This window comes from Scylla paramamosain, chromosome 19 (genome assembly GCF_035594125.1).
Source record: "Scylla paramamosain isolate STU-SP2022 chromosome 19, ASM3559412v1, whole genome shotgun sequence".
Classification (NCBI taxonomy): Eukaryota; Metazoa; Arthropoda; class Malacostraca; order Decapoda; family Portunidae; genus Scylla; species Scylla paramamosain.
Window position 1 is genome coordinate 9951779 of NC_087169.1, and position 22867 is coordinate 9974645.

Sequence of the window (22867 nt, forward strand, 5' to 3'; positions counted from 1 at the left end):
CTAAAAATGAATCCTAATACCCAATTTGCCCTGTTTCTGGCCTCTATGCATTGCTTTCCTAGACGTAGTTCAGAGCTAACTATAACTCCTAAATCTTTTTCATACCCTGAATCTACCATGTTTGTTTATTGTGTATCTACTGTGTGGGTTTCCTCTGCCTAAGCTAAGTACTTTGCATTTGTTGATATTAAACTGCATTTGCCATCTGTTCGTCCATTTGTTCATCCTATCTAAATCTGCCTGCAAGGCGATGGCATCTGATTCTGACCCAACTGATCTACCTATCTTTGTGTCATCCACAAATTTATTAACATCACTACTAATTCCAATATTCAAGTCATTGATACATATATGTATAAAAAAAAAAAAAAAACAATGGCCCTAATCTGATCCCTGTGGCACCCCACTAATTACAACTCTCTGTTGCCTGTTGCTTAGCCATGACCTTATCCAGCTTAACACCTTCCCATCTATTCCATGTGTCCTAACCTTTCTCAGGAGCCTCTGATGGGGTACCTTGTCAAATGCTTTACTAATGTCCAGATATAAGATGTCATAACTATCACCATTATCTACTGCCTCATACACTTTACTGTAAAAACTTAACAAGTTTGTCAGGCAAGACTTCCCTTTCATGAAGTCATGCTGTGACTGATTTATCAAGTCATGTTTGTCTAAATGCTCCCTAATGTTCTTCACTATTATTGACTCCATTATTTTACCTACAACAGAAGTTAAGCTGACAGGTCTATAATAAGATGTTAAAGTTTTATCTCCTTTCTTAAAGATGGGGACTACATTAACCTGCCTCCACATTACTGGTACCTCACCTGACTCAAGTGATTTCCTAAAGACAGAAACTAATAACCTCTTTGCATTCCTTAAGTACTCTGGGATATATTTCATCTGGTTCTGGTGTCTTAAACTTTTTTTAGCCTATTTATCTCCTGTTCCACTATCTCCTTAGTTATGGTAATGTCTGTTAGCTTCTCATTCTCATCTGCTCTAAACATATTCACTTTTTGGTATATCCTGCATGTTTTCCTGTGTTAAGACAGTTAAAAATACTCATTTAAAATTTTACTAATCTCTTCCCTAGAACTAACTTGTTCCACATCTGCTGCTTTTAATGGACTTATAGTTTCCTTATTATAAAATCCCTTGGGATCCGTCTTTGCCTGGCTGTCTATTTTTAATTCATAATTGCCTTTAGCTTTCCTCATTAACCTCCTGACTGTTCTAATTCATTATATTGTGGCCTTAAAACCTCTCCTCCTGCCTTTAATCTCTTATATATACTTCTCTTCCACCCTATATAGTGTTTTAACTTAAAAGTCATACATTTAGGGTAATTTTTCTGTGATCTTATTGCTCTATATGGGATGTTTGCTAATTGCCATGTATGCAATTTATCTATGAAATATTTATACAACTCATCTACATTTACTTCACCTAATCCACTCATCTCGGCCCCTTCCATCCTCTCCACTCCTTCATCTACTCACCTCAACCTCACCTCTCCCATCTCAGCATGACCTGACCCTCCAACATACTCACATATATCTCCCCCTATCTTCCTCCTCTGCCCCTTCCAGACACTTCTTCCTTCCTCTTGCTCTACACCCTCACACCTTACCTTTCTCATCCTGCCTTATCTCTCTCAACTCCGTCCCGGACCTGACCTCACCCTGCATCCATTGCCAGTCAAATCCTTGGAGGTACCTTTTTAATTCCTCAAAATCTGCTCTCCTAAAGTCAGGTATTTTACTAGTGTTTTTGCTTCTTAAAGTTTCCTCCCATTTTAATTTGTACCTAATTTCCCTATGGTCAATGGTCACTGTTACCTAGCTATCCTCCAACCTCTACCTGCGAGACTGCTTTGTCCCTGTTAGTAAGAATTAAAACTAGAATATTGTTCCCCCTTGTGGGTTCTACAACTGCCTGTTTTAAAAAATTATCCTGAATTATCTTAAGAAATTCAAATTCCTCTGCTTCCCTGTTACCCACCATCAGGCTCCAGTTGAAATTCCTAAAATTAAAATCTCCTACTACAGATACCTGACTGTACCTTCCTGCTCTATTTATTTCCTGCCATAGTGAGGTGTTAATTTCCTTAGTACTGTTTGGTGGCCTATACACTAATCCCAGTACTACTGACTGTGATCCTTCCTTAATATCTACCCATATCGACTTTGTTTTGTAATCTGTTTTAATTCTACCATTAATACAACACTGTAATGTGTCCATAACATATAATACAACACCTCCTCCTCTCATGTTTTCTCTGTCTTTATAGAATAGTGTATAACCATCTATCTTAACCTCTGGATTAAATACTTTTCCTGGCATATCTAACCAAATTGCCTTGTGGATACTGTGCAATATACCAAGACCAAAGAAAAACATAGCTTTACATTGCAAATGCACAGAAATTGCAACAAAAGCGTCGGTGGAGGCTGCTGCCAAGAGGAGATGCAGCGATTCACCATCCTTGGATCCACCTGTTACTGGTACTAGTACCTCACCCTCACACGAGGTAACTAGTGCTCAAGTAAGGAAATCTTTTGTAGCTGAAGAGAAAGGAAGGACTCAAGCAAATGTTAAAGTATGAGCTGTAATTGATGAAAAGACAGTTGAGGAAATAGTGGAAAATATGTGGTGCCCATCATGTGCTGGTGACAAAGTTACTGCGAAGTTTACGCACCACCAAATAGAAACATACATCTGTGTGAAGTGTGCCTGTGGTCATGTAATAGTGGATACTTTGAAAGCTGCAAAGGTGAAAGAAATCATCCAATGACCTTGTTGCTGGTGTACTGCATGATGCTGCTTGGAGTGGTATATGTGGGAGCCAACAAACTTGTTTCATTCTTCAGTCTGAAACATTTCACTAAAACTACATATATTCGATATGCCAAGTACATCACAGAGAATGCAATCAATCACACAAAAAATGTGCTGGAAAGAAGTAGACGTGCTGTACGTGACCATTATGCAAAGAAAGATGATGCTGAGCTAGTTGATGATACGTTGCAAGTCAATACAACTTTTGACACATCATGGCACAAACATGGCTTCAAATCTAATTTTGGTGCTGGTGCTGCTGTTGATGTAGAAACAGGACTTATTCTGGATTATGAAGTGTGCTCTAAAATATGTTACAAGTGCATAAGTAAGGAAAATACTCTTGTGAACAAGAAAATTAGTGAGACCAATTATGTGTTTTGGTTGCAAGATGAACATGATGACTGAGACACTAATTATGAAGGCCCCTCTGGGAGAAGGGAGGCAGCAGAAGCTAAGGAAGTATGGGATGGATCTAAAGAACATCAGAAAATATACAAAACTTTCGTGTCAGATGGTGATAGCTCTGCTTACCATGCAGTTAGTGACATGCATGGAGGTGCAGGTCCCTATGTTAAAGATTGTAAGATAGTGAAAGCATAGAGCCTCAATTACATCACAAAAAGACTTGGCACTGGCCTTCATGCATTGAAAAAGACCCGAGGTGGTGCACACAAAAGGGAAGCAGCAGCAATGGGAGGAAGGCACAAGTTGACTGACACCATCATTGATCACTTGCACCATTATTTCCTGGTGAGCCTGAACAGAAAGGTGCACACATGTGCAGAAGAAATGCAAGAAGAAATCTTGTCAACTTTCTATCACTGTACATCTACAGATGAAAACCCACAGCATGACAAATGCCCTAAGGATAAAAACTCATGGTGTTTCTATAATAAGAGTATAGCTCATGGGGAAACACCACCCTCTCACACTAAGATGAAAGTCTATTTTCACCTGGGAGAAGCAGAGCTGCAAGAAGTGAAAGCTGTGTATGAGCGACCAACATTGGACAAATTAATGACTTAGTATCTCCAGGGAATGACACAGAATCGAAACAAACATCTCCATTCAAGAATATGGAGAATATGTCCAGAAAACAGAAGTGCCTCAAGGATGATGATAAACTTTGCATCTGCGACTGCAGTCTGCAACTACAACGCAGCTTATGTCGAAAGCAGTCTGACTGGTATTCTTGGCATAGAGTCCACTTTATCAATGGAAAAGTATCTAGAGACGAAGAACATGGCTATGGACTCTCCATACAGAAGAAAGCTGAGAAATAAGAACATTAGAAGGGACCTGGAGTATGGTGCTGGGAAATTCTGACTGCATAAGCAGTGCTGTCAACAAATCCACTCATATCTCACATGTAAGTTTTTGTCATTAAATTTGTTACAGCATCATCAGTTTTCATGATATTTACTTCATTTCTTTTTTTATTTTGTTTGCATTTAAATTTTCTATAAGACTGATGCTTTTTTTTAAGCAGGAAATTTTTTTTTTCAGACAAATGAATATTTTCCTAGTGTTATAAAAAAGTTGTTGCTTTTATATTTTTAACGAATCATGAAAAGCATTTTTTAGGGAAAAAAGAAAAGCTTCAGTTCTGTTTACAAATGATCAATTTCATCACCAATAACTTTTAAAGGCCAATCATGTTAAATAGTTTTATATCCTAAGTCAGTCAAAGTTAGCTAAAAATATTAAGAATTTCATAGTTTTTAATTTTTCTTTTGATTCTTTTTCATGTATCATCTTCAAACTTTCTACACATGTAAGTATATAAGCCATTAAAATTTTATGTAAATTGATGCAGAATTTCAAAATCACCTTAAAACATCAGTACTCCTCCCTTGATTGTGAGGAAAAAAAAATTAGAATGCAACTGAATATCAATCTTAATGTGTTTATCAAAAGGACTGTAAGTAATTGTATTCACATTGTGAATTAAATATCGGTAAAATATGGTTTTATTTCAGATTAAGTTAGGTTATGTTTTCCTTATACTATATTATTTATACATTTGATTTTTGGGCTTTTTAAAGTGTGATATAAAGTGCAGGCATGTACTGAAAATATTTTAAATTAATAATAAAAAAAATAATAAAAATATTTGTGGTAGGGTTTGGTAGCGTACAATGCTCTACTGAACAAATAAGTTTTTTTTTTCTTTTTCTTTTCTTTTTTAGTTTTTTTGTTGCTTCCCCTCTTTTTTAGTTAGCTCATGATCTTTAATTTATTTCAGAACTCCTCCAACATGCCCTGCAAGTTCATCTCCAAGGGCATTCATCAGACACACCACACTTCACTGAAGGAAGCCTTCAACTATAGACTGTAAACCAAGTGCAGCATAAGAGCAGCCTGCAATCGTTTTGGCATTAAGGTCATGACCCTACAGGTAAGAAAAGTTATTAAAGCCTTCCGGGCTATTTCATGATTAACCATAGGCTCTAATATCATTACTAGCTATAATTTTTTAAATAGTATCCTAGGACAATTATTATTATCATTATTTTAATTAATAGGCTATAGTTGTTATTGGCAAAAGCTAGAAAAAAATATTATTGTTAGGCTATTAACTTGTTATCAATTATTAATTCTTTATTACATGATGCATTTAAGTGGTCAAGGATAATATCTGATGGTTCTATTTTCATCCCATTGAAGAAGAATGCCAAGAAAGTGTTCAGGGACACAAGAGAAGCACCTCTCAACATATGCAATTAAGATCACAAAAATGTTCTATGGCCTACCTAGAACTGAATTCATTACAGAGTGCATGCTGACAGAATTTACCTCCAAGGCATGGATACCCACCAACGTTCTCAATGGTTTTTCAGTCACTATTATCTGGCCTATAAACTGTGATTTCTTTCCTGACAGGCATTCTTGGGAGCTGAAGTCAGCGAGAGAACAGCACCGCCATTTGATGAGACAATTAGGGATGCACCTCATGAGGATGAGTGAGGGTATTCAACAACTTGTTCTTCAATAAATTCGGATGATCCTGCTTTGGAGGCAACACCTGGTAGGGAGCCCTCTGAAGGCAAGCCATTGCAGTTGGCAACCCTAGTTCCAGCTCCAACCTCAACCCCAAGCACAGCTCCATCCTATCCCAAAGCAGGCTTGTGGCCTTCTTGCTAGTAATCCATATCTCAAAAGTCTCCTCAAGGTAGCAAGCACACTCAAAGTAAGAGTCACTAGTCCTTTTTTCCCCTCCATGGAACCGTAGCCTATATGCCTTGAGCAATACCTTGTAGGCTCTCAAAATGTCAGTCTTAAACTCATCATAATCCTCCAGATCCTTCATTGACATTCTGTCATAAACTTCAAGTGCCTTGCGTTTCAACATATTAACAAGGCCAACCCATCTCTCCAGAAGCCAATCAAATTCTGAGGCCTTCTCAAATCTCCTGAATTATTCTGCTACCTTCTTTTCATCAAACTCAGGTATTAATTTCAAACTTCTCACCATCTGGCTTTCTACTCTATTCTCCTTTGCTCCTTTGTTTCTCCTCAAGCCATGACATGAATTAACTTTTATTTGAGTCTTCTCCAACTCAAATATTCTATTCTTTTCAGCCTCTTCCTTCTCTCTCTCAGCCTCAAGTATCTTCATTTCTTTTTCATACATCCTTGCCTCCTTCTCAGCTTCAAGTAAACCTTCAAGTAACCTTCTCCCTCTCAGCCTGAAGCCTCTTGGATTCCCTAACCTCCTCAGCCTTCAATCTCCTTTCCTCAGCTTACATTTCAAGCCTTCTCCATTTTCTCTCTTTCTCAGCCTCTGATCTCATAGCTTCTCTAGCCTCCCTTCAACTCCATTCTCCTCATCTTTAATTTTAATCTCATCTCCTCAGATGTGACTTCTGTCTGGGAAAATCCCACAATAGTGTGAGTAGGACTGACATGTCCTTGCACACTATTTGTGGAACTCTGGGTCCTGACACCAAACTGTCTCAAATCTAGACTGCCACTCCCAGCAGAAGCAAGGGACTCAGGTTGCAAACCACTCCTGCTACCTGCCTTTCCTTCCATGGCATAAACTGAATATTGGCACACAAAGGACAAACAAACAAACAAGTAATTGTCTCCCCCACATGGCTACAGAGCTTCCAGCAATCTTGGCGAGGTTGCCAATTTCTGTTACAATTGAGTTCCACCCCACTCACAGCTGTCATTAACTTGGGTCAGCTTTCCTAAACTACCACCTGCATAGTTCTGTGTGAGGCCCACATAGGCATTTACAGGGTCCTGCTGGTCTCCTGTAATGATTAAAACAAATGAGGTCGCCACTCCATTTTCACCCAAATATGGAGAAAGGAATAACAAACACCCAACAGACACCAAACACACTTCACTTGCTGGGAAGGAATCATACAACCATGTTCTAGAGAGGGCACATCTATGACAAAGGACTAACAACAACGAGGTTTGTAATTCTGTGAGCTACCGCCCTCTCAAGACAAAAACCACTCACACTTACAGAACGTTATATTCTCCTGTTGGACAGTAATATCTACATCCTCCCAGATGATGGGCCAATACCACCCAGACACAGTAAACCCAAGGTGGGGAGTAAAAACAACTGCACAACAGGGAATCCCTATATCCTCTGGGTACAAGGCTCTCAACACAACTCTGAATCCCAGTAACATTTAAAAACACAAAACACTACGAATACAAGAATAGGCAGCCAACAGACAAAAGGGAGAGCTAGCCAGATGCTCTCTAATATGCCAAAACACTTATCCTGTAGCCAAGGAAGCACAACAATCACAGGCAAGCTCCAGGAGACTCCTACTTTACCTATGTTAGCAGGGGCTTACCACTTTAAATATGTGAATAATGTCTAATCAAACAAACGTTCTCTAAAATATATATCCCCTTAGTCTCCTTGCCTTGCTCTGCCTCTAACATGCATGTCTTCACCCTGGCTTGGCAGAACACCAACTGACAAAGGAGGCAGCCACATGCCCAGATGCTGCAGCTATCACAGACAAAGGGGGTGGAGGAAGAATGGGGAGGGGATGAGGAAGTGGCAGGCAGCCAGCCTGCACACTCCACTCTACGCTGCTCTCACTCACTGCAAAATGCTTATGTTTTAAAAATTCTAGAAGCTTTATTTAGAGAGCAGGGTCAAAACAATTTCCAGTAGTGTAGAGCACCCAATCTGCTACACACTGCTGCAGTCTCAACTCTCAAAAGAAAACAAAAGAAAAAAAGAAAGAAAGAAAGAAAGAAAGAAAGAAAGAGAAAAAAGGGGGGTGTGGTAAATCAAATGGAGCAGGTTAACTTTAGATTTGCATAAATCTTAAAGTAACTCTGGCATTTCCCAACTTGATGTGTCCACGACTCATCCACCTCCCATTCTCTCTCTCTCTCTCTCTCTCTCTCTCTCTCTCTCTCTCTCTCTCTCTCTCTCTCTCTCTCTCTCTCTCTCTCTCTTTCTCTTCTCATCTCTATACTTCTCTTCTTCCCTCCCACTACTCTGTTCTTTAATATTTCCACAGCTCATAACAATATCTATTTATCTATCTATCTATCTATCTATCTATTTCTATCTATTTATCTATCTATCTATCTATCTATCTATCTATCTATATATATATATATATATATATATATATATATATATATATATATATATATATATATATATATATATATATATATATATATATATATATATACATGAATGAATAAATAAATAATTAAATAAATAAACAGAGAGAGAGAGAGAGAGAGAGAGAGTTCAGTTTGCACACATGAGATAGAGTATGTTAGCTAAGATATCTTCTTACCCAGAATGAGTTATATAGTCAGTGATGGGTATTCTTAATGAAAGAGAGGTCTGTACAGTAATGTTATAGTCTGAGCAAGGCACAAGCTTAAGGTGCATTGATATGCATCTTGCTGTTCAACTTACCAGTAGTAAAACAAGTGGACATTTCATTCCATACCGCATTTCCTCCAACTCTGCTATACTCATTGTTTTCTTCAATGTACTTGAGGATAGCAAGATCTTCTTGAACTGTAAAAGTTCTACAAGCTCTGGGAAGAAAAGGAAAATTGGATTTAAAAAATTCCTTTCACACACACAATTATAATATATATATATATATAGAGAGAGAGAGAGAGAGAGAGAGAGAGAGAGAGAGAGAGAGAGAGAGAGAGAGAGAGAGAGAGAGAGAGAGAGAGAGAGAGAGAGAGAGAGAGAGAGAGAGAGAGAGAGAGAGAGAGAGAGAGAGAGAGAGAGAGAGAGAGAGAGAGAGAGAGAGAGAGAGAGAGAGAGAGAGAGAGAGAGAGTAGGGTAAGCGACAATGAACATGATTCATTCCAATGTAGCATTTGTTATAGTAAATGTGTGTTATGGGGACTGGAAAACCTATGGGAAAAATTAACTGGTTCCAGGAAACAAGAAAATAATATAAAAAAATTCCACAATATATATATATATATATATATATATATATATATATATATATATATATATATATATATATATATATATATATATATATATATATATATATATAAAATTGCACTACTAAACTTGAGATAACACAACAAATATATACAATACCCTCCCAAGTTTCGTGCCTAATCATAAATTCTTACCATGTCGAGTTTCCCAGTGTTTTGACAAGTATTGGTCACATTTACCTACTGTCAATGTCACATGTATACATATGATAAATCCTGTGTAAGTCAGAGCTCTCTCTCTCTCTCTCTCTCTCTCTCTCTCTCTCTCTCTCTCTTTGTGAAAGTAAGAACAATCCAAAGGATTGCTAAATAGAATGAGATTGACTAAGAATGAGAATGGAATTATGTATATGAGTGAGAAAGAGTGAGTAATGATGAAGCAAAAATGACAAAATTAATGATGGAAAAAGAGAGAGCCAGGTTTTACTCCCTTGTCCCTTATCTCTGACAGATAAGCAGATAAGGAGAAAGGGGAGGTGTTAGGGAGGGAGGTTTGAGACAAGACAAAAGAGAGGAAAAGAAAAAAAAAAAAAAAGGGAAGAAGGGACAGGTGACAGATAGGTGAGCAGCAGCTCACACAACTGGTGAGTTAGTCTTGTGAGTTTTAGTTTGTTGCTTTGATTAAAGTTTTATTAAAATTTCTGTGCTCATACTAGTGGTGAGTTCATTAAGACAGTTTTGGTTAGTCATCCCAATTATATTTTTATTAGAATTCCAGTGCTTGCACTAGTAACGAGTTTGTTATGCCAGTTTTGGCTTGCTATTCCAACTAAATATTAATTAAAATTTCAGTGTGTTACTGCAGTTGTACATTATAATGACCATGCATTGTTGCACATCCTACTGTATCTCTCTCTCTCTCTCTCTCTCTCTCTCTCTCTCTCTCTCTCTCTCTTTCTCTCTCTCTCTCTCTCTATATATATATATATACACCATATTTCCCACAATAAAAGACACACCTATAATTTGGCAGATGATATTTAGAAAAAACTAAATAAGACCAACTTTTCCCTGAACTTCATAGCCTGTCCCTCAATCAGGCTTTGCTCCAAGTTGCAGCCCAAACCAACACAGAAGAGCCGAAAATATCACATGTTTATCAGTGAACATAACTGCCGCTGAACAATTATGACTATGATATTACTATATGTTGCTTTCTGCCTTTCTCTGTGTTCAAGATGTTCCACTATTGGCTAAAGAGTTACAGTGCTCCTACTATGAGCAGCTGTTGACTTGAAATGGTAAGACAAAACACTCTCTGTGCATGTTAAGGTCTCTGACCTTGATCTCGAGGCTACAGGTTGTGCACGCAGCCGTGTTTTGTGCTAAGTGCATGAAGCATAATTAGCTAAAGCCACTTTCCTCATACAAATTATGGCAAAGATTTCAGCATAAAGCTATTCATTTCCTCAATAAATATACCACAAATTTAATTCACATAAAGTAAGGCCATCAAGTGATGTGCTTCAGAGTTACTGCAATCAAGTTTTATGTTTTAGCATTATTTTGGTTTGTAATTATTCATAAACATCCCCAAGAAGATGGGAACTACTGAATGTGAAAAACATAGAACAATTAGTATTATAAGTCAGTTGGGAAAGATAATTCTTTGAGTATTGAGAAATAGATTGAAGAGAAAGGTTGAAGAAAATGTAGCAAAAGAGCAGTTTGGGTTTAGGAAAGGGATGGGTACCAGCAAAGTCATTTTCTACTTAGGAAACATTATTGAGCAGGCAGTGGAGATGCAGAAGGATCTATACATGTGTTTTGTTGATTATGAATGAAAAAGCATTTGATACAGTAAGGCATGAAGAACTTGAGAATACTTAAGGAAACAGTTGTGGATGGTAAGGACACAAGGTAGATAGCAAATTTGTACTGGAATGAAAAAGCAGCAGTGAAAGTGGGAGAAATTAAGTCAGAATGGGTAAATATAAGGAGAGGAGTGAGGCAGGGGTGTGTACTTTCCCCAGACCTCTTCTTCTTGTATGGACAAAAATGCATGGAAAGTTTAATAGAGTTGGAGGGAGTGAGAATTGGAGGAAGAAACATGAAAAATATACGGTATGCTGATTATACAGTTCTTTTGGCGGACTCTGAGGAAAAGCTGCAAGGGATTGTGGATGAAGTACAAGAAGCAAGTGAGGAGAGAGGTCTGAAGATAAACACAAAGAAGATGGAAGTCTTGGGAATAACAAAGAGAAGACAAAGGCTCAAAGTAAGGATATATATAGGTGGAAAGCAGGTTAAACTGATTCGAGAATTTAAATATTTGGGGAGTATTGTGTCAGAGGAGACAGATTGTGAAAAGGAGATAAAGAAGAGATTCAGGTTGGCAAAAACTGCTTTTATAAATATAAGAACTTTGATTACAAATTTCAGCATGAATATGAAATTGAAAATCAGGCTATTGAAATGCTACGTGTGGTCAGTCTTATTATATGGTTGTGAAAAATGGACTATTAAAAAGAAAATGGAAAAGAAGTTGGAGGCTGCTGAGTTGTGGTTCCTGAGAAGATTGCAAAGGATTCCATGGACAGCAAGAGTGACAAATGAGAAAGTGCTAAGACGTGCAGGAGTGGAGAGAGGCTTGATAAGAAGTATTAGGAGGAAGCAGTTGTATAGGTGAGGAAAAAGTCAAGAACATAAGGGGTCTAAGACAGTCAGGAATATGGGTAGGGTGTAGTGCCAGTTGTTTTAGGTCACGGAGGATAGCAAAGTTAAAAGCTAATTCACCAGGATGGTCAGTGAAGGGAGAGGAAAGCCAAAGCTGGTGGTGAACATTGGTCTCCAAGAATGAAGATCTCTGTGAAAGGCAAAAGAGTAAGGATGTGCTCCACTTAGGAATTTAAGTAGTCAAAGAATTTTTCTACATTCAGAAGAGTTAGGTGAGATAATACAGCACAGATAAATTTAGTTTGAGAGTGACTCTGTAGTCATAGCCAGATGTTGAAAGATTCAGAATATTCAAGAACATGGGCACAAAAGAAAGTTAAGTCACTCAGCACATACACAACTCCATCTTTGGATAGAGAAAGTAAGAGGAAACAGAAAAGGGCTATGGTCTGTTGCCTCTGACACCTGTGTTTCAATGAGGAAAGAAGATGAGGTTTCACAGAGGAAAGGTGGTGTTCTATGACTTGAAAATTAGATCTAAGGCCACAAACATTGCAGAAGTTAATGAAGAAAATGTTGGGGAGGTGGTGTCAAGACACTTAGGGTCAATACCTGAAGAACAGTTCGACCTGGGTACATTTGTTGTCATCTCTTCAGATGGGGACCCCAACTGGTGTGTGTATATATATATATATATATATATATATATATATATATATATATATATATATATATATATATATATATATATATATACAGTCGTACCTCGGTACTCGACCGCCTCTATACTCGACCAAATCGGTGCTCGACCAAAAAATTCGAGTAGAAAATGCATTGGACCTCGAACAGATTTTCGGTACTCGACTAGCCGAGTCGACCCGAACGCGCTCCTTGGCCCTTCTCGGCCCTTCTCGGCCAGCGGGAAAATTGGTTTCGGTGTTCGAACAAATCGGTGCTCGACCACCACCTCAGAACGGATTATGGTCGAGTACCGAGGTACGTCTGTATATATATATATATATATATATATATATATATATATATATATATATATATATATATATATATATATATATATATATATATATATATATATATATAGGTGAGAGGTATACAGCACCGATAAACTTACTTTGAGAGTGATTCTGTAGTCGTAGCCAGATGGTGGTTAACTCGGAAGATTCAAGAGTGTGGGCACAAGAGCAAGTTAAGTCATTGCGCACATAAACGCAACATCCAGCTTTGGATCGAAAATGAGGATAGAAAAAGTAGGAGGGAACAGAAAGGGGGCTACTGTCAGTTGCCTCAGACACCTGAATTTCAGTGAGGAAAAGAAGATGAGGTTTAGAAGAGGAGAGGTGGTGTTCTACAGATTGAAAATTATATCTTAGACTGCAAATATTGCAGAAGTTAATTAAGAAAAAGTTGAGGGGGGTGGTAAGACACTTAGGGCCGTCATCAGAAGGCCAGTCCGACCTGGGGACATTTGTGGTCCCCTCCCCAGATAGGGACTCCAAGGCCAGTGTAGGAGTCGCCATGATAATTTTGAAATTTTGAGTGAAGAGTGTGTGTGTTATTAGGTGCTTGTAGTTTTGTGTGGAGGAAGAGTTGTCTTTAGAGGGCAGGCTGTGACTGCCCCTTTGTGTTGTGATACAAAGGGAAACGTTCGGTGAGGTCACATCTGGGTTTAATGATAAATTCATAGCACCCCCTGAACAGTGCTTTAGACCTCACTGGAAGTAATTATCATTTTGCCAGGTGTCTACTGCCTCTTCCTAAAAGGAGAAGGTAGTAGGCACCTTCTACCACTATTTTCATGCTAACTGCACTTCTGATCTTGCTTACTGCATGCCTCCCTTTCTCCCGTGGCCTCACTGCACAAGACTTTCTTCTTTCTCTCACCCCTATTCTGTCCACCTCTCTAATACATGACTTAACCAGTATTCTCAGTCATTCATCCCTTTCCCTGGTAAACTCTGGAACTCCCTGCCTATTTCTATATTTCCACCTTTCTATGATTTAAACTCCTTCAAAGAGGGAGCTTTCAAGAGACTTATCCTTCAATTTTTTATTACTGCTTCGGAACCTATTCAGGGACCAGCAACTGAATTGGCTTTTTTTTTTTTTTTTTTTTGGTGAGGGGGAAATTTTTGTTGCCCTTGGCTAGTGTCCCTGCTACATAAAAAAAAAAATTCTTTTCTGACCATTTTATTACTGGTGTGGATGACAGTCACTGTTCTTCTCCAAAGTTTACTAACAGTGGTGTTCCTCAGGATTCTGTCCTGTCACTAACTCTTCCTACTGATCATCAATAACCTTCTAAAGCAAACTTCTTGTCCTATCCACTCCTATGCTGATGATACCACCTTGCAGTTTTCCACATCTTTTAGTAGATTTCCAACCCTTCAGGAAGTAAACGTTCAAGCAGGGAAGCCACAGAATGCCTAACATCAGATCTCTCTAAAATTTCTGATCAGGCAGAATAAACTTAGTAATGTTCATTTCCTTAAAAATTCAATACCTCCATCTATCAACTCAACACAAGCTTCCAGATATCTATAGCCTCTTCTACAATGATATTCAACTCTTCCCCCTCTTCTACACTAAACATCTAGTTATAATCTAAACATCACTTATAATCTAAACTGGAAATTTCACATCTCATCTCTAGCTACAACAGCTTCTATGAAGTTAGGCATTCTAAGTTGTCTCTGTCAGTTTTTCTCAACTCCCCCTCCCCCCTACCTGCTAATTCTGTAAAGGGGCCTTATCCATCCATGTATGGAGTATGCTTCTTACGTATTGGGAGGTGGGGGTGGGTTCCACTCATACCACTCTTTTAGTCAAGGTGGAATCAAAAACCTTTCATCTTATCAACTTCTGTCCTCTAACTGACTTTTCAGCCTCTTTATCACTGCCACAATATTGCATCTCTTACTATCTTCTACCAGTATTTTCATGCTAACTGTTCTTCTGATCTTGCTAAGTGCATGTCTCCTCTCCTCCTGTGGCCTCACTGCACAAGATTTTTTTTTTCTTTCATCCCTATTGTGTCCACCTCTCTATTGCAAGAGTTGACCAGTATTCTTGATCATTCATTCCTTTCTCTGGAAAACACTGGAACTCCCTGCCTGGTTCTGTATTTCCTCCTTCCTATGACTTGAATTCTTTCAATACGGAGATTTTAAGACACTTATTGTTTTTTATTTTTCTTTCTGACATCTCTATGGGAACTGGCATTAAGTGGGCCCTTATTTTTATTACAATTTTTTTGTTACCCTTGCCTAGTGGCCCTCACATAAAAAAACGCACACACTACAGTTTTTTTTTCAATAAATTTATGATAAAACATAATACATTTTTTTCCACAAAATATTCTTGTAAATAGGGCTATATCTTATGCAGAGATGCGGCTAATATGCCAGCAAATACAGTATAAACAATGGAACCTTGGTTCTCGAGCTTAATTAATTCCTGAATGCTGTCCGAAATCCAAATTGTTCAGAAATTGAAACTATTTTCTGAGACCCAAATTATGGTAAGGCAAATGAATCAATTATGAGTTCAAAATTTTGTTTGAAAACGAATTTGTTGGAAAAGGGAGGTGTTCAGTAACTGAGGTTCCACTATGTATGTATGTATGTATGTATGTATGTATGTATGTATGTATATATATAAATATATATATATATATATATATATATATATATATATATATATATATATATATATATATATATATATATATATATATATATATATATATATATATATATATATATACTCGTATATATATATATATATATATATACCTCAACTTTGTATAAAAGAGTTCTAGAGAAGTTTTTTGTTATTTGGTGTAAAAATAAAGCTCATGAAGTGTTAGTCAGTAGTTTCATGGTAGGAAACTAAGTTTAGGTCACAGCATTCGGCGGGCTCGGCAGTCAGTCATGTAGTAATTCACTCAAGTGTGAGGCAGCATGGCTCACTGGAAAGCACACCCTGTATCTACCATGTCTACATGACGGTAAGTTGTTGGAGAATGTGATTTATTCTCTCATCCAAAGCCCAGGTGTTTAGGTGTTTCTTGTGTATTAGTGTAGCTATGTAAATGTGTAAGTGTAATTACCATATTTGATGGCTCATAAGACGCATGGGCTCATAAGTCGCACTCGGTTTGGCAGACATTGAAATGAGAAAAAATAAATAAATTAATTAATTAATAAATATATAAACGAGTGAATTTAAGCTCTGAATATGAAGTGAAGGATTTCGCCTTTTTTTTTTTTTTTTTTACATAGGAGGGACACTGGCCAAGGGCAACAAAAATCCAATAAAAAAAATGCCCACTGAAATGCCACTCCCATAAAAGTGTCAAAGCAGTAGTCATAAATTGATGGATAGGTGTCTTGAAACCTCCCTCTTGAAGGAATTTAAGTCATAGGAATGTGAAAAAACAGAATCAGGCAGGGAGCTCCAGAGTTTACCAGAGAAAGGGATGAATGACTGAGAATACTGGTTAACTCTTACGTTAGAGAGGTGGACAGAGTAGGGGTGAAAGAAAGAAGAAAGTCTTGTGCAACGAGGCCATGGGAGGAGGGGAGGCATGCAGTTAGCAAGATCAGAAGAGCAGTTAGCATGAAAACAGCGGTAGAAGACAGCTAGAGATGCAACATGGCGGCGGTGAGAAAGAGGCTGAAGACAGTCAGTTAGAGGAGAGGAGTTGATGAGACAAAAAGCTTTTGATTCCACCCTGTCTAGAAGAGCAGTATGAGTGGAAACCCCTCCATACATGTGAAGCATACTCCATACATGGACGGATAAGGCCCTTGTACAGACTTAGCAGCTTGGGGGATGAGAAAAACTGGCGGAGACATCTCAGAACGCTTAACTTCATAGAAGCTGTTTTAGCTAGAGATGAGATGTGAAGTTTCCAGTTCAGATTATAAGTAAAGGACAGACCGAGGATGTTCAGTGTAGAAGAGGGGGACAGTTGAGTGTCATTGAAAAAGAGGGGATAGTTGTCTGGAAGGTTGTGTCGCACTGATAGATGGAAAAATTGAGTTTTTGAGGCACTGAACAATACCAAGTTTGCTCTGCCCCAATCAGAAATTTTAGAAAGATCAGAAGTCAAGCGTACTGTGGCTTCCCTGTGTGAAATGTTTACCTCCTGAAGGGTTGGATGTCTATGAAAAGACGTGGAAAAGTGCGGGGTGGTATCATCAGTGTAGGAGTGGATAGGACAAGAAGTTTGGCTTAGATCATTAATGAATAATAAGAAGAGAGTGGGTGACAGGACAGAATCCTGAGGAACACTACTGTTAATACATTTAGGAGAAGAACAGTGACCGTCTACCACAGCAGCAATAGAACGGTCAGAAAGGAAACTTGAGATGAAGTTACAGAGAGAAGGATAGAAGTCGTAGGAGGATAGTTTGGAAATCAAAGCTTTGTGCCAGACTCTATCAAAAGCTTTTGATATGTCCAAGGTAACAGCAAAAGCTTCACCAAAATCTCTAAAAGAGGATGAACAAGACTCAGTAAGGAAAGCCAGAAGATCACCAGTAGAGCAGCCTTGACAGAGCCCATACTGACGATCAGATAGAAGGTTGTGAAGTGATAGATGTTTAAGAATCTTCCTGTTGAGGATAGATTCAAAAACTTTAGATAGGCAGGAAGTTAAAGCAATAGGACGGTAGTTTGATGGATTAGAACGGTCACCCTTTTTAGGAACAGGCTGAATGTAGGCAAACATCCAGCAAGAAGGAAAGGTAGATGTTGACAGACAGAGCTGAGAGTTTGACTAGGCAAGGTGCAAGCACAGAGGCACAGTTTCAGAGAACAATAGGAGGGACTCCATCAGGTCCATAAGCCTTCCGAGGGTTTAGGCCAGCAAGGGCATGGAAAACATCATTGCGAAGAATTTTAATAGGTAGCATGAAGTAGTCAGAGGATGGAGGAGAGGGAGGAACAAGGCCAGAATCGTCCAAGGTAGAGTTTTTAGCAAAGGTTTGAGCGAAGAGTTTAGCTTTGGAAATAGATGTGATAGCAGTGGTGCCATCTGCTTGAAATAAAGCAGGGAAAGAAGAAGAAGCAAAGTTATTGGAGACATTTTTGACTAGATGCCAGAAGTCATGAGGGGAGTTAGATCTTGAAAGGTTTTGACACTTTTTGTTAATGAAGGAGTTTTTGGCTAGTTGAAGAACAGACTTGGCATGGTTCTGGGCAGAAATATAAAGTGCATGAGATTCTGGTGATGGAAGGCTTAAGTACCTTTTGTGGGCCATCTCTCTATCATGTATAGCATGAGAACAAGCTATGTTATACCAAGGTCTGGAAGGTTTATGTCGAGAAAAAGAGTGAGGAATGTATGCCTCTATGCCAGATACTATCACCTCTGTTATGCACTCGGCACATGGAACAGGGGTCAGTGAGAGAAGGGAGGGGGAAGTGGAAAGCTGGGGGGTGAAGGTCTGTCTCACACCCCACTCTCACCCAAGCTCACTCTATCTAACTCTGCCTCAAACTAAACAGTACGTTACAAAAATTATAGGGGGTTTTATTTGGAGAGCTGGGTAAAAACTAAGTACATTATGGGAAAGAGCAAGTCTTCTACTTTATTCTCTGCTGAATACAACTCTCTGAAAGAAAGGCAAGTTGGGGAAATTAAGTTGGAAAGAATAACTTAAGAGTTGTATAAAGTTTACAGTAAACATGTCATGTCTCGACTCATCTGCCTCATGTTCCTTGTTTCTTGGTCTCACTCCCTCTCTTCTCCTTCATCTTTCTCTTCCTACTTCTCTGTTCTCTATTTTTCTAATGAGCAAGACATGCTGCATAACATTATATATATATATATATATATATATATATATATATATATATATATATATATATATATATATATATATATATATATATATATATATATATATATATATATATATATATATATATATACACACACACACACACACACACACACAGTGAAACCTCAACTTGCAAGTTTAATTCGCTCTGTGACCGAGATCATACCTTAATTTGCTCATATGTCTAATGAATTTTCCCCACTGAAATTAATTGGAATGTCATTAATCCAAAAATACCAATTTTTTTTGTGTTTTCAGGTAAAAAAAAAATTATAAATAGCATATATTGTATAAAAGCATAACAAAACATAACATAAGAGAATGTAAATAAATAAACTGGTTTTATAAAGTGTATTTACTTTGGAGATCAGAGGACTTGAGCTAATGGAAGATGCTGGCAGAGGTGAAGGGTGAAGGAGGTAGGTGGAGGAGGTGGGAGGAGTTTGTTTCGTTGTGTGCCATTCCAATCATTCATTTGCTCAATCGCTTAACTTAACTCACTCATTACACTCTTAATGCTACATTTTATTGTTGAACTTAATTGCTACAACTTCATGCTTTAATTCAATGGACATCAGCCATTCTTCTCCTTAGCATTGTCCCTTGCACTCACTATCTTAGGACCCATGGTCACACAGAAGAAATTTGGCTAAATAACTGAACAAAAAGCACAAAACACTAGCACAGCACGAGAAATGTTTCCATGGCAAAAAAAAACATGAACTTAACGTGTCAGATGCGGGATGCTGGGTGGAAATGATGTTTGCTGTGCAACTACCAGCAGTGTGCCTGGAGTAGCTCACAACTCCGATTTTGGCTCACAAGTAAATAAAAAAATTGACCAAGCAATATCCCACATCTTGGGTTTCTCATTAATAGGGGCACTTGTAAGTCATGGCTCCACTGTTTATATATATATATATATATATATATATATATATATATATATATATATATATATATATATATATATATATATATATATATATATATATTTATATTGTTATGAACACAGATTCCACTTCTCTCACAGCTGCCGCAACTCAGCTAGCTTCACTGAGTTACCTCCTACATACCTCAGTACAAGGCTTAAATAGACACTTACTGGGGGCCTTCTGGTCTCTTGCACCCTGTTAACAGATGGTCATGACACCAGGTTCTGCTCCCCTTTATGGCTGCCACTACCTGGGATCAGCCTCTCTGCACTGCCACTTCTATGCAGGGTAGTGTAGAGCTCACATTCCACTCTACAGGGCACTTCTGGCCTCCTGTGATTTATTACACAACAAAGGTTGCCACTGTTTCATTCACCAACAGAGAAAGGAATATTGCTAATGCCATGCAACTCTCCACTCATTGAGAAAGAATCATCAGTCATGGTCTAGGAAGGAACAGTTACAACAAAAGACACACACTTAAGAGGTCGAGGTATAATAACTCATTGGACAACAGTAACAGACAGCCCACACCCAACAAAGTATTATATCCTCCTGCAAATCAGTGTCATTTACAACTTCCTAGAAGAGAGGCCCCTACCACCCACACAACAGCAGAGCCTGAGAAAGAAGTAAACTTCACTGCACAGCAGTTTACACATTTAAAAAAGATTGTGACCAGCCTCTTAAAAAAAAAAGCACAGCAACATACTAATGTTTAAAACAACATATACACAAACAAGCTACCCACAGACTAAAAAGTGTGTTAGAAGGAACTGCACTCACAGGCAGGTTGATGAAGACTCCTAAGTCCTAACAAGTATCGGCAGGAGCATACTGTGGTAAATTACTCAAGTACCCCTTAATAACAAATAACTCTTTAACTGCATCCCTCCCAGTCTCCTTGCAGTAACACTCTGTCTCCTTCAAGTAACACTGTCTCTAACTGCACATCTGGCTCTCATTGGGTATGGACAGTGACCAAGCATGAGAACACAATCCCTGTACTCATCACGAGGATATGGCTTGTACCAGAGGGAAGGAGGAGGAACAGGGATACACCTCACCTCACCTCACCTGACACCCCACCTGCCATCCTGCCTCACTCAGGTTAGCTTACATAAATAAAACAGTTGTCTTCAGAAAATTATTGTGACTGAACTATGAGGGCTGGATGTATTCTGAGTACTTTATTAGCAATGAGGACTCTTCAACTAAACAATGTGTGGGACATAAGATAAAAAAAAAAAAAACAACTAGAAATATGAAAAATCAAATGAGGAAGAGGGGTGATTACATACGAAAGATTTTAAAGTAAGCTTGGGCAGGCAACCGGGCAGTTATCATGCATCATACATATGTGTATACATTATTCGTCCCCATTAATTTCCTTCATTCTCTCTCCCCTCCTCCCATCTCCTTCCTTCCTTCTTCTCAGTTCTCACCTTTTACGCAGCACATAACATGCCCTTTCCCCACAGAATATTTTTTAAGTTGCATAAAACTTTAAAAAATTTTTGTACATACAACAAATTCAAAACTTAGCATAAATAGTTGGGCAAATTACATCATACTCAAAATAGGGGTGCATACACACATACAAAATCAAAGGCTACTATAACACTAACATAAATTGTTATAATGACAACAGGAAACAACAGAGCTCTCACTTGGCCCTTCTCACTCAAATTGGAGCTTCTTTCTCCTCCTCTTACTCCCCTCGAGATCTGTCTCTGGCTCCCAGCCAGAATCTGTGATCTCCCTCCCCAGCTACATTGGTGTGCAGTTTTAATCCTGCAGGGAAATGTATCGGTATCTCTTTTCTGCCAGCAGCTACAGCTGCTCCAACTCCTCCCGTGACTCTTGTCTCTCCTCCTCCATCTCCACCGTCTTCTCTGTCCTCTGCCATCACAACTTCTCCACCCACTCTCACCTCTCCATACTACACATCTCACCCCATCTTCTGCACTTTCTTCTCCACACTATACAAATGTAAGAGCCACCAAGCAGCAACAACCCTGCACCTTTGCAACACTCAATGTGCCCGTCATAAGCCGTAGCCTCATGGTATATCATCGTGGCACTGGCAGGCAATACTATTCCTGGCTGAACAAACTTCTCCTTTGGGCTGCCAAGCAAGTTCACCTCACTGGCCCCCTTAAGTCTCTTCACTGGAGAACACACTAATCTCTCCTCCAGGCTTTCATTGCCCACAACATCACTCCTACTTGCCCACTCCTGGCTCCTCAGAGCCTCCATGTCACACCCATAAAATTGATAAAAACAAAAGTGCCACTTCCTCAGCAAAAATAAGAGGTGTCTTCAGACCACTCCTAACAAAACAACATAGTACTTCTCCGGTGTGACACAAGCAAGATTTTTTTTTTTTGTAGGAAGGACACTGGCCAAGGGCAACAAAAATCTAATAAAAAAAAATGCCCACTGAAATGCCAGTCCCATAAAAGGGTCAAAGCAGTGGTCAAAAATTGATGAATAAGTGTCTTGAAACCTCCCTCTTGAAGGAATTCAAGTCATATGAAGGTGGAAATACAGAAGTAGGCAGGGAGTTCCAGAGTTTACCAGAGAAAGGGATGAATAATTGAGAATATTGGTTAACTCTTGCATTAGAGAGGTGGACAGGTGAGCGAAAGAAGAAAGTCTTGTGCAGCGAGGCCGCGGAAGGAGGGGAGGCATGCCGTTAGCAAGATCAGAAGAGCAGTTAGCATGAAAATAGCAGTAGAAGACAGCTAGATATGCAACACTGCGGCGGTGAGAGAGAGGCTGAAGACAGTCAGTTAGAGGAGAGGAGTTGATGAGACGAAAAGCTTTTGATTCCACCCTGTCTAGAAGAGCAGTATGAGTGGAACCTCCCCAGACATGCGAAGCATACTCCATACATGGACGGATAAGGCCCTTGTACAGAGTTAGCAGCTGGGGGGGTGAGAAAAACTGGCGGAGACGTCTCAGAACACCTAACTTCGTAGAAGCTGTTTTAGACAGAGATGAGATGTGAAGTTTCCAGTTCAGATATAAGTAAAGGACAGACTGAGGATGTTCAGTGTAGAAGAGGGGGACAGTTGAGTGTCATTGAAGAAGAGGGGATAGTTGTCTGGAAGA

At 38.8% G+C, this 22867-nt stretch overlaps 1 protein-coding gene across 8 annotated transcripts in view; it reads right to left on the bottom strand.

Annotated features, from left to right (window-relative positions):
* Positions 1–22867, bottom strand: part of LOC135109621 (DNA ligase 1-like) — a 195424-nt gene that overhangs the window by 55390 nt on the left and 117167 nt on the right. For 6 of the 8 annotated variants that reach the window (XM_064021053.1, XM_064021054.1, XM_064021051.1 and 3 more), the window contains one exon: positions 8774–8898. The exons of the other annotated variants lie outside the window; for them this stretch is intronic. In XM_064021053.1, coding sequence (XP_063877123.1) covers positions 8774–8898 — 125 coding nt within the window. The remainder of the gene's footprint in view (positions 1–8773; positions 8899–22867) is intronic. 8 annotated transcript variants of the gene reach the window in all.